The 13,032-nt window shown below is 46.8% G+C and overlaps 1 protein-coding gene across 3 annotated transcripts in view; it reads left to right on the top strand.

Annotated features, from left to right (window-relative positions):
• Positions 1 to 13,032, top strand: part of LOC144792107 (myoferlin-like) — a 3,514,236-nt gene that overhangs the window by 92,455 nt on the left and 3,408,749 nt on the right. For all 3 annotated transcript variants that reach the window (XM_078666976.1, XM_078666975.1, XM_078666977.1), the window contains exon 2: positions 5,401 to 5,556. In XM_078666976.1, coding sequence (XP_078523102.1) covers positions 5,413 to 5,556 — 144 coding nt within the window. In that variant the 5' untranslated portion in view covers positions 5,401 to 5,412. The remainder of the gene's footprint in view (positions 1 to 5,400; positions 5,557 to 13,032) is intronic.

Raw genomic sequence — 13,032 nt, 5'->3', positions numbered from 1 at the left:
TCCTAAGAGCCTGGTGATCCAGGCATCTACGTCCCAGACCGCATTCCCGACGGTTCCCCTGGATCGGGAATCCAAATGGTTTGATCAGTTCGGCAAGAAACTGTTCTCTTCACTGAGTTTTGGGTTGCCGTCTATCAACACCGCTTGCCTTTTGGGCCGTTATACCCACTCCTTGTAGGACACGGTTGCGGATGTGCTGCCCCAGTGCCCGTAGGAGGCCCGGGCCCGGCTCGCCCAAGCCCTTGCGGAGGGGTAGGATGCAGCACACTACTCTATCAGGTGTGGACTGGATACCACGGACTCGCTGGGAAGGGCGATTTCCATGACAGTGGCGGTTCGCGCCACGCCTGGCTGAGGTCCGCCAATTTCTCGGGCGATGTCCAGGCCACGCTCATGGACATGCCCTTCGATGGCCGTCGCTTCTTTGGCGACAAAGCAGACAGTGCGCTTGAGCGTTTCAAGGCCTCCAGGGCTATAGTCAAGTCCTCAGGCCTGTCAGGCCAGCACCAGCAAACTTCTGCTTTTCGCCCCTTTCGTGGCCAAGGACGTCCTGCCAGCCATAGGCCGCAGAACCAGCCCCTTGAAGGAATGGAAACTGTGAGTCAAACAACCGATTTACTATGCAGGGATGTGTATGATAGCATTAAAACCCCATTTAGACCCAAATCTACATTTACGCCAAATACACCTAGAAATGCTTTAGATATATTTTCAGATTTAGTTATTAAAGATTTAAAAGATCTATCTTTTAGTTCAAGTAGAGATTTTTTGAAGAATGATAGTAATTTTGAAAAATATTATCAAGCAGTGATCACCAAAATAAAAAACAAACAAGATATAGTGGTTAGACAGGCCGATAAAGGTGGGAACCTTGTCCTCTGGCCACTAGAAGCATAAAACTTCGAGGCAATGTCACAATTGAAGGACAAAAAGTGTTACCTTAAAGTTCCAGAAAGTAACATATCTGAGGTTAAAGAGAAATACCTAAAACACTTCGCTAGATGGCGAGTACTAGGACTACTTACACAAACTGAATATCTGTTTTTAAAAGTAGACAATCCAATATTAACCATCTTATATCTGATTCCCAAAAATCACAAGGATAAAGAAAAACTACCTGGGCGTTGATAATTTCAGCCAATGGCAGTTTATTTGAGCCAACGTCAAGATACTTAGACTCATTCTTACAAACATATGTCCAAGTATTGCCTGCATATATACAGGATACAAGAGATTTTTTGAACAAGATAGACACAATGGCCTGGAAAGAAACATATCTCTTGATCACTTTAGACATCGTTAGACTTCATACCAGTATAGCTCACGATTATGGCTTGCGGGCAATACAGCATTTTTTTAGCACAAGACCCACCAATCTATATCAGCATACAAACATGCTAGTTGAAATGTGTAGACTGTGCCTGACAAATAATCATTTCATATTTGGAGGAGACACCTACAGGCAGCTACAGGGCACGTCGATGGGCACCTGCTTCGCCCCTAGCTATGCTAATTTGCATATGGGCTGGTGGGAGGAGCAGGTGCTCAAAACCAAATATAGCCGAATATGAGATGAACACATAATCACGTGGATTTGTTTCATAGATGATCTTTTCATTTTATGGGATGGATCAACAGAATTGGCATTTATACAGGATATTAATGACAATGATTTAAACTTAAAATTTAGTGAACACATCAGTAAATCCAGTGTTACATATCTGGATCTCGAAGAATTGTGAAACAAGGAATGATCCACACCCGCACATACAGGAAACCCACTGCTGGGACACAATCCTGCATGCCCAGAGCTTCCACCCACCAAGTTTGAAATTAATTATACCATACCCGGAGCATTTGAGAATGAAGCAAAACTTTAGCGAAAGCACTGCCGTACATGAAGCACAGGATGGCCTCACTGAAAGGTTTTCGCCAACAGGGTAAAAACACAAGACATTAGAGCAGGCTAAAAACAAAGTTGATAAGATTGAAAGGGATAGACTACTGAAACCTGACACAGTGAAGGCAAAAGAAAAGAAAAAGAGCACCGGAAGTCAAATCAGGATGATTACTGGATACAATGCCTACCAGGCTAAAGTGAGAGATAGCCTGTGTAGGCATTGGTATCTCATGAAACAAGACCCTATGTTACAGGTAAGGATATCACGTAAACGTATGGTGACTTTTTATAAAGCCAGGTCCATGAGAAATTACTTATTTAAAACCAACCCAGAAATTGGCCAGTCCTGGCTTCCACAAATGCTTTAAGTGCAAAGCATGTAGGTTTGGTAAGAATGAACGACAAGTCATAACTCCAGTGATGAGTAGTCCATAGAAAATACGAATTGTATTAAACTGTTAAAGCGACCATATGATCTATATCATTCAATGCTCTTGCATCAAAATGTATGTTAGGAGCACGATTCATCAGGTGCACATCCGTATTTTGCAGCACCTTAGGGCGGTAAAAAATAATGACAAAAGTTATGCTGTAGCCTGACATATCAATGAGGTGCACAAAGGAAACATTAATGATTGAGTGTACTTTGCTATTGATCAAGTACAAAAATTGAAAAGAGGTGGAAATAGAGAGAGGAGACTCCGCTAACTTGAGTCAAAGTACATAATGCTGTTTAACTCAAAAAATCCGTATGGATTGAATGCTGACGAGGATCTGCACGTTCATTTGACATGATTGAGCCTTCCATTGCAGTATGATCATTTTAATATTGAACAGAGAGTGGGAGACACACAAGTATGAATACAAATTTCTTTAGAGATTGGATTATAAATTTAAACTCTAACAAAAGAGGTCTTTTTTTAAATTGATCTTTCACAAATAATCCACCAGGAACTAATTAAATCTTATATTAAAATCACTTGCACTTTAAACAGCGAAATGTGCACAATGAGAGGAGATATGAATGTTGTTTCAGTACTGTAAAGCACTAGTACTTTATAAGAACTGAATTCATCTGTCTCTTTTAACTGTTGTATAACATTTGCGTTATATAATAGGTTGAGCATGTATCTAAAGGAGAGATATTTATCTTTTTATTGGCAGGTGGACTGGTGGAAAGTGAAAAGAGGATGTTTTCAGAACACCTCTCAACATAGTAAATACAAAATCCAATCCATATGAGGAATTAAATCATGACATTTTCACTTGCACTTTACTTCATATGCTGCTCCTCCAATTAACTTTGTGACTTCCTTTATAAATGTATAAATATTCATATAATTTTAAACATCGTGATTTTAAGATTAATATGGTTTTATAATATATGCTATTTAATGCCAAAAGACCCAACAGTGATGGGCGTCGCTTGTGAGATTTTAAACCAGTGAAATCAAGTAGAGCATTTGTTCTGAATAGTCATACTGTGGTATGTAAAGAAAAATGAGTACTACACTGAGATTTTCAAGTTAAAAATCTTTATATTAATTGACATGGTGTTGACAATAATGATGGAATTGTTGTTATGCCGTTTTCTGAAAGTGTATACTATGTATTGGCAGCAGCATAGACTGTTTGTCTTCCATAGCCATTGAATCACTGGGTCATGTGACCGCAGTGCTCTGTTTAAATAAAGTATCTTGTATTTTTACGGCTGCCAATGTGAACAATGCAGGTATGCCGAAACGCATCATAGCAAGAAAGAATCAAAATAAATGAAAGGATGGAATAGCGACGCTACCCCTGTGTCGGTGTCTGATCTGTATTGAGTCAGAATTGGTTTGTATATATATATATATACACACACCACAGTATGGTCAAATGTAATGTATTTGACTTGTGTGTGCTTTTTCACTTTCTGTTGTTTATTGATATTCAGTATAGTGCTTAACTCGGCCCGTCACTCCTGAGCAAAGCAGTTGATAAGGCGAAACACATCGGGTACTCTTTCCATGTTTTGCTGAGATGATTTGTAATTCCATGAACACAATCTCGAATTATCAGCAACCACTGTGAGTGTGCATCATTTTCAGGCTTGATGGAGTCTGGCGCCCACTCTGTAGTTCTCCAGAGTCACTTGTCCCCTGTGTTACTTGCCTCTAGAAGCTCTAGAGAAAATTATAATCCTTCACTCTAGTCTGCACTAGATGATGCTCTCTGCAGGGTGTGGTCTTCAGTCTGCTTGAAACTGATTGGCAGAAGTTTGGTGCTTTTTTTATTGATAAGTGTAGGCTACTCAAGTGACAGTGATTGCAGCCTTTCGGCTATGTTTGACTTTAGAATGCTATTGTAAAGGTACTGGGGGTTCCAAGTTCTTAGACGGGGATTCAGGCATGTGAATCTATGAAAAATACCAGTACTCAAGAACTACAATTAAAGTTAATTAATTTTTCTATTATGACTTTGACTGTAGAAAACACAATCATAAAAATACAATGAAATTACATCTGTTCATAGTACTTAATTTGAGCCGGTGGTTGCAGGTGGGGCCCACCGGCACACATTTTTGGGAACCAGGACTTATTTTTCATTATCAGACTTTGACAAAGAGCAAGAGTAAAAACAAGCTCCTAAAGGCAGAAAGAGGGAGTAAGAGAAAGAAAGGAAAACAAAGAGAAATAAGGGATGAAAAACAAATGATGAAAGTGAAATAACGGAGTAGGGAGTGCAGGGGGTAGATTAAAAAGGCAAGGTGGAATCAACACTAGAAAACCTTGATATTTAGCAGTCAAGTCATTCGGGAACACCAGCAGTGGCCTACTGAGAAAACCTTGGGCCCAGCACAAATTCTTTTACAAATGAAGCATTGGATATTGGCAGTGGAGATCCAGGAGTTGGTGTGTTTTGCGTTTAACTTCTGATAGGTGTTAGTGCCTAAATAGGCACCAGTGCCTCACGCATATATCTAATTAACACAGATTATATGTCTACAGGTTCTCTTGTGTTTACGACAAAAGGGTATATCGACATTATAGATGAGATTCTCCAACCATCTTCTCCATGTTCCGTGGAAATCCTTCATACTTGGGGATTATGAGTGCGATGCAGATTCCCCTTAATCATAGACCTCCTTATGCCAGCACCCTTGGCTTCCCTACATCTCCAAGGCAGACCAATTCAGTCTGTGACATGGCAGCAAAGTTGTAAGTCAAGTTTGGGGTATCACGGTGGAGATGAACAGGGAGGCCATGGGAAAATGTGGAATAGTGTTATGTGGAGTGAGGCATATGTTAAACTGTATGCATATAAACATGTGATATCAGAATTCACTATCTGGATGTCGGGCAATTCTATACATATGTATTTGCTGTCAGTAGTCATTTTGAGATGCAAATTTAGACTTTTACCTCCTGTGCGCCTAGAGACAACAGTCGATACAGAGTGCATTATGTAAATGTAATCATCCTTTCCTGCTTGCTTTGTCTCCCTTTGCCTATGTGCAGCCTCAAATCAGCATGCCTGATGTCATTATCTGGATGTTGTGCAAGGACAAGCGTTTGGCCTACGTCCGGGTGAAGGCCCACACTATCATGTTCTCCTCCTACAGCCAGGATGCCTGTGGCAAGTTCTGCAGCAAGACACAAACGCTTTTCCTGAAGGTATGAGCAATCCCCTTCACTTCCTATTTGAGAGTAGAGTCCTCTAACTGCAATGTACAAGTAGCACCATGGCATTGCATGGTACTGGCAGGACCCCTATTTTGAGGAGTAAAAGCAGTCTTTCATTGTAATTTTATTGCACCCTTGCTGAACAGCATAGGCAAACGCACAGGCAAAACCAAAAGGAGAAACATATTGACTTTACCAATGTATGTTTTTGGTTATTGGAGCGCCTGTTGCTATTTGGAAGTGAATATCGGTTACTGCTTGTTGCTTGTATCTTAAACCTCTTTAGCAGCTGTCTCACCGTTGCTTTCCTAAATATTCATACATAATATACATACATAGAGGGGCTTTGGCCAGAGCACATTCACATTCTTCTTTCTACCTCCCCAAGCATACAGCATGGAGAATTGAGTCAGCCATTTTACCTGTAGGCTCCCTTCTTTTTTATTTTATATATATATATGAGCTCGTGTAAATAAACAAACATATGAGCAATGAAATGTTAGCTAGACACATAAATGAGTTGCCATGTGGTATGTTACGTATGTATTTATTTATTTACCAATAATTTTTTGTCACAGTTTAGGTTTAAATTTCTTTATTGGTTTCAGTAAAAAACAAGTGCAGTACATTGCCATAAGGAATCTACACAAAAGAAGGCAGAGGACAAACCGGCATCTTTGTTTCGTATAGCGTGTCTCATTACCTACTAGAGTCCTCTGATCCAACCGGAGTCCCTGTAGTGTGCCGTCGTTGGGATTTGTGTTTCCAGACAGTGGTCCATTACAATGCCAAGTGGATAGTAACAATATTAACAAACCCCCCACCAGTGTGCCGATTTTTGTGAAGCAAATGTCTTGTAGGTGTGGCGCGTTTACTGTGCCTTATTCTCAGGTTCAATTAACAACAAGGGGTGGTGATGGACAGAGTCTCTGAATTAAGCAGAAAACTCTCACCCAGTCAAGAGATCAGGGCTAGATCCAACACCGTTTTTTAGCTCACTGCATCATCCCAGTTTCAGAACCCTTGTTGTAAATAATTTTGTCCACCCTAAGCGTGGAAGGGTATACTCAGATGTGAATCCCTTGCTCATTGCACCATCAGGATTCAAGCAAGCCGGGCCGAAGACGCCTGAAATGGGAGAAACCGGTCCCCGGAAGCTTGTTTCCTTCCCAGTGTAAGAATTGGCTTTTGTAGTCTGGTCTGCCCTGTTCCCATGATGCACTGGGCCAGGGACAGACTAATTTGCATACAGCCAGGTTCTGAAACTGGGATGGTGCAATGAGCTAAAAAACGGTGTTGGATCTAGCCCTGATCTCTTGACTGGGTGAGAGTACTCTGCTTAATTCAGAGACTCTGTCCATCACCACCCCTTGTTGTAAATAATTTTGTCCACCCTAAGCGTGGAAGGGTATACTCAGATGTGAGTCCCTTGCTCATTGCACCATCAGGATTTAAGCAAGCCGGGCCGAAGACGCCTGAAATGGCAGAAACCGGTCCCCGGAAGCTTGTTTCCTTCCCAGTGTAAGAATTGGCTTTTGTAGTCTGGTCTGCCCTGTTCCCATGATGCACTGGGCCAGGGACAGACTAATTTGCATACAGCCAGGTTCTGAAACTGGGATGGTGCAATGAGCTAAAAAACGGTGTTGGATCTAGCCCTGATCTCTTGACTGGGTGAGAGTACTCTGCTTAATTCAGAGACTCTGTCCATCACCACCCCTTGTTGTAAATAATTTTGTCCACCCTAAGCGTGGAAGGGTATACTCAGATGTGAGTCCCTTGCTCATTGCACCATCAGGATTCAAGCAAGCCGGGCCGAAGACGCCTGAAATGGCAGAAACCGGTCCCCGGAAGCTTGTTTCCTTCCCAGTGTAAGAATTGGCTTTTGTAGTCTGGTCTGCCCTGTTCCCATGATGCACTGGGCCAGGGACAGACTAATTTGCATACAGCCAGGTTCTGAAACTGGGATGGTGCAATGAGCTAAAAAACGGTGTTGGATCTAGCCCTGATCTCTTGACTGGGTGAGAGTACTCTGCTTAATTCAGAGACTCTGTCCATCACCACCCCTTGTTGTAAATTATTCTCAGGTTCAGCGGTGACGTGGCTGTTGTCTGTCAGGCGTAAAAGGCGGCGGTACCTTGGGCATGTTATTTTGTTAAATTCCTGGGACAGAAGTGCTAGTAGAGGTTGCCAGACCGTGTGGAATGTAGCAGTGGACTGTGTGAGTGTGGCTTGGATGCGTTCCATCCCAAGTGTATGCCAGAGTTTATGCAGCCAGCCCGTGTGTGTTGCCGTGTATTGGTCCCCCAGAGAGACAGGGTATGTTGGGTTGCTGCCCATAGCGCCAGTCCCATTTGTCCCCCCCTGACGGACTTCAGCGGATAGGTAAGTGCGTTCGGGAGTCCTAATGTGAAGGCAGGGAACCTAGGAATTTCGGTATCTAGGGAACTATCAATGTCGTTGAGAATCTTCGACAAATACCCTGTGACTTCCGTGCAGTCCCATAGGAGGTGTGTCAGCGTGCCCTCTGCTCCGCACCCTCTCCAACAAGACAGGCTCCTGGACGGGTTGCCTTTGTGCAGCCTAGCCGGGGTGAGATACCAATACGTGGCGATCTTCACAGCTGATTCTCTACCTGCTGTATTTCTAGCCGTGTGGTTGGCCCTGTAATATATGGATTGACAGTCTCGGAGCGTCGGTGTCCTCCCTAGTTCTTTTTCCCAGCATCTCTGTCCAGCTGTGTGTTGTGCCCCGGGGGGAGGGTGAAGCATCTGGTAAAGATCGTTAATCAGGCCGCAATGTGTGGGACTTGTAAAGCTCACAGCTGCCCGTAAGCGTCCCGGCGCTGAAGACCGCTGGGGAACCCGTCCTGGCTTTCCCTGTGAGATGGTCCCTTCTGGGTATCTCCAAGGTGAAACCAGGCATCCCCGGCATCTGTGGGGGGCCGTTGTAGAGATGAGGCAAGCTTAATGCCCAGAGTTGCCGAGTGTGATCCCTGGTTAGAGTAGGCACCGAGGCGAGAATTGTCGAGTCCGCTGACCCTGGTAAACTACCCTGCCGCGTCGGGAATTGCACCCTGGTCCCGGGCCGTTCTCTGCTTCCGGGTCTGCCACCTCTAACCAGTGAGCCACACCACTCCACTTCAGCAATCCAACTCTTTTGTGATGAGCCACTTCTCGAATTTCGTCATGCGCCTGCCTACCATAGGCTCAGTATCGGGTTGTGTGAGCCAGTGTCTGATTTGAAAGTATTGAAAAAGCTGTGGTGATTTGACATCATTGGCTTGGGACACTGTGGAGAGCGGCATGAAGCCCTCTAAGTCAAAAAGCTGCGCCGCCGATCTGCAGCTGGTGCCTCTCCATTGAGGAAACGACAGGGCTTTGGTTCCGGGAGGGAAATCAGGGTTGTCCCATAAAGGGGTTAGCGGCAAAGGGAAGGATTTAAGCTCCCTTCTAGTGGCCACCGAGTCCCACACTTCCAGTACGGTCTGTGTGATAGGCGATATCTGAAGACATCGTGGCCTATGTGTGCGTCGAAGGAAAGGGATTTTCCACAGAGAGGTCTGTGCCATTGCCCTATCTTGGACGAGCCACCTCTTCTCTGATTCGGGTCTGTACCACTCCACCAGAAACCTCAGCTGCACCGCCTGAAAATATTGTTGTAGATTGGGGATCCCCAGGCCCCCCTCATCTATCTTCCGGTAAGCTAGTTGTTTATTCATTCTAGGTCTCTTCCCTCCCCAGATAAATTGCTGTAGTGCTGTCTGCAACGTTTGAATAGTCCCAGCCGGTGGGGACACAGGAATGGTCTGGAAGATATATAATATCTTGGGGAACGTCGACATTTTTACAGCTGCCATTCTCCCCGGCAGCGACAGCGGTCGCTTCTTCCAGCGACTTAGCTCACTATGGATTTGCGATGTCACTCTAGTGTAATTCAGAGTTACCGTCTGTTCCGTCGACGGTGTGAGAGTAATGCCCAGGTAGGAGATCTGCTTTTGAGTTCGCAGTCCTCCTCCGTACACGGGTGTTGCTTGGTGGAGGTGGGCATTTTTACCCAGTGGCAGTAGCAGTGATTTCCCTTTGTTAACCTTAAAGCCAGACACTCTACCGAAGTTGTCAATTTCCTCTAGGAAGGCCGAGACTGAACGCTCGGGGCTATCTAATGCCGCTAAGATGTCGTCAGCATCCAGGCCGATTTGGTGAGGCTCCCCGCCAAAAGTTATGCCTTGGATGTTGAGGTTGCCGCGCACCCTCTGTGCTAGTGGCTCAAAATAGAGCTCGAATAGGAGGGGGAAGAGGGGGCATCCCTGCCTAGTGCCTCGTATTTCGAAGGGACTGGAGCATTGACCGTTGAGACGGATCCGGGCCTGTGGGCGGTGGTAACAGCTTGCAATCCATGCCTGGAAACGCTTTCCCACTCCGAAGTGTTGCAGAACTTTCCCTAGAAAATTCCAATCGACCCGATCGAACGCTTTCTCAGCGTCGATAGCTAAGAGTACTGAGTCTCACTGTTGGAAACGGGCTTTGTCGATTAGGTGGAGGACGCATTTGGTGTTATCGTTACATTGTCTTCCGGGGATAAAGCCCGATTGGTCTGGTTCTATAATCCCCAGGAGGCAAGGGCCAAGCCTCAAAGCCAACACTCCTGTGAAGAGTTTCAGGTCAAGATTAAGCAGGGAAATCGGCCAGTAAGCGGAGCATTGAGTGGTATCTTTGCCCGGCTTAGGCAGCACTATTACGTCTGCCTCTAGCATATCCAGTGGGATGGAGCCGGGCCCTGGAACGAGTTGAAAAGTTTAGTAAGAATCGGGGCTAGTAGGGGGCGGAAAGTCCGGCGGAAAACCCGTCCGGCCCCGGTGCCTTTAGTGGCCTAAGGCGGGAGATTGCACTGATTACCTCCTCAATTCGTATGGGTTCGTCTAGGGAGCTGCTGATCGCCGCAGTCAACGCCGTGGTAGCCGCACCTCGTAAGTAGGTGTCGGTGCCGTTTTCCAGCGTGGGGTCTGCCCTGTATAGTGTCGCGTAGTAGTCCCTAAACGCCCCTGCAATTTGTGCATCATCATGGAGTTCCGTCCCATCTCCGTTGCATAAGGTCGTAGTTTGAGCGCTGGACTTTGGGTCTCAAGGCACTCGTGAGGAGGCGTCCTGTCTTGTTCCCCCCCCCCACATAGTATGTGTGTCATAACCTGAGAGCCGCATTTTCTACCCGATCTACATCGAGGCTCGCTAGTTGAGTCCTGGCTGCCGTCAATTGTTTCCAGATTCGCGGGGCGCCTGTTCGGCAGTGCACGCGCTCCAACTCCACTACCTTGGCTGTCAGTGATTCTCTTTTGGCCTTACGGTCTTTGGTTTCCGCTGCCGTGATAGCAATGAGTTTTCCCCTCACTACTGCCTTCAACGCCCCCCACACCGCTGTCATCGCCGTATCTGGGCGGTCATTGACCTCCAGGTAGTCCGCAATGCTTTTACAAAGTTGCTGGACTGTCGCCGTGCGCTGCAGGAGAGATTCCCTCAGCCTCAATCGACCCTGCGGCTTCCCAATGTTAGGGACTCTAAGTGTGATTTCCACGGCATCGTGGTCAGAGATGGCTGCCGGATAGATATCAACGTCCGTCACCCGGGGTTACAGCTCATTGGAACCTAGGAAGTGGTCGAGTCTGGCATATGTTTGGTGCACGTGGGAGTGAAAGGTGTAATGAGATGTCTCAGGGTCTTTAGCTTGCCACATGTCCCTCAACCCTCTTTGTGTCAGCCACTTCTTCCCCGCCCCCGACATTGCGCCTGTGTAGCCATAGCGTTAGCCTGATCTGTCCTTCTCTTTGTCCATTACCAAATTGAGGTCCCCCCCCCAGGAGTAAGAGGGGATCAGGAGAACACAGGGCCTCTGACAAAGCATTTTTAAGAAAGGGCTCCTGGCCAGAGTTGGGGCATAGAGGGAACACACTGTCTTTGTCAGGCTGCCTACTGTAATACTGTATGCTAGTAGCCTCCCTTTAATCTCCCCCACCTTGTCCCTGACCTGTTCGTGAAAGTGCTTGGCAACTAGGATCGCTACCCCTGCTTTTTTGTCAGGTGTGGAAGAGAAAAACTGTTGAGGGAACGCTCGGGATCTCATCTTATGGCAGTCTTTGGAGAGCAAGTGTGTTTCCTGAAGTAAGCAGATTGCGGCGCCTGAGTTCTCTAGGTATGACAAGACAGTGCGACGTTTGATAGGGTTATTGAGGCCCTTTACATTCAGGATGATGATTTTCAGAGGTGTATCAGCCACCCGGGTATCAGGAGTCGGCTGCCGCATGGCCCACCCTACGCTTCTGCATTGTGTCTTGCACATGGGCCTCAGCCCCAGTCGGCACACTGGTTCCCTCCCATCCCCCCTCGGTTCCCCAACTCCCCCTTCCCTCACTCCCCAACCCCCCCTTCCCACTCAACCAACTGCCCTTCTCCCCCCACCGTAACCCCAACACCCCATTCCTTTCTCCCCGCACCCTAACCCCAATGCAGAAAACCCAAAGTCGTATCATTGTCCCAGGCCAGGTAACTCCAAGACAGGCCTGTGGTAGTGTCACGAGAGGGAACATGTGGAATTGGCAACCTCTTGCGGCCCCCCGCCCAGCCCCCCCGACCCACAGTGATGTAGTGCGATATGGACCCCAAGCCTAGCAAGGTCAGTCAGCTGCAAGTGTGTCTCTGGACACCTCCTGGATGGCCAAAGCTTGTTCCTGAGCCACACTGGCAGGATCGGGTTTCATGGAGGCTCCGGGGGAACGTCGGCAGCCTACCTTTTGCCATTCGGCCAGGGGTGAGTGCCGCGGGTGTTCCTGTGACGGTCGTTGCGAGGCAGGTGGCTCAGAAGTATCCTCGTGAAGTTCGATACCTAGGAGAGAGCAAGTGTCCTGTAGGGATCTCATCTGGCGTAAGGACCCGTTCCATTTAAAGATCAGTCTTAACGGGTGGCCCCAAGAGTAGGGAATTCCCTTCTTGTGTAGAAACGATGTGACGACTTTAAACGCCTTCCGTTTTTGTAAAGTGATGACCGATAGATCCTGGTAAAGTGTCACTGGCTTTCCCTGGTGCATTATGGGCTGTTTCTGTCGTGCCTCTCGGAGGATTCTCTCCTTTAAAGGGAAGTTGGGCAAGAAGGCTAGTATGTCGGGGGGGGGGGGCAGCGCGAGGCGTGGCAAGCCGACCCTGTGCGCCCTATCTATATGAATGACAAAGTCCGCTGCCTCCCCCAGAATTTCCCGGAACATGTCTTGTAAGAAGCTCCTGATGTCTGATCCCTCTGCCTTGGATGGCACACTGCCAACCCTGATGTTGTTCCGTCTCGATCTGTTTTCAAGGTCCTCTGCGTGAGCCTGTAGATCCACCTGTTGGTCTCGTAGTCGAATGAGTTCCTGCTGGAGCTGCTCCACTTCTTCGCCTTTGGACTGTTCCATCTCCTCTGCCACTCTTTTGCCCAGGCCGTCGA

This window comes from Lissotriton helveticus, chromosome 11 (assembly GCF_964261635.1).
Source record: "Lissotriton helveticus chromosome 11, aLisHel1.1, whole genome shotgun sequence".
Lineage (NCBI taxonomy): Eukaryota > Metazoa > Chordata > Amphibia > Caudata > Salamandridae > Lissotriton > Lissotriton helveticus.
The sequence above is the reverse complement of the archived record's forward strand: the minus strand, read 5'-3'. Positions and strand labels throughout refer to the sequence as shown.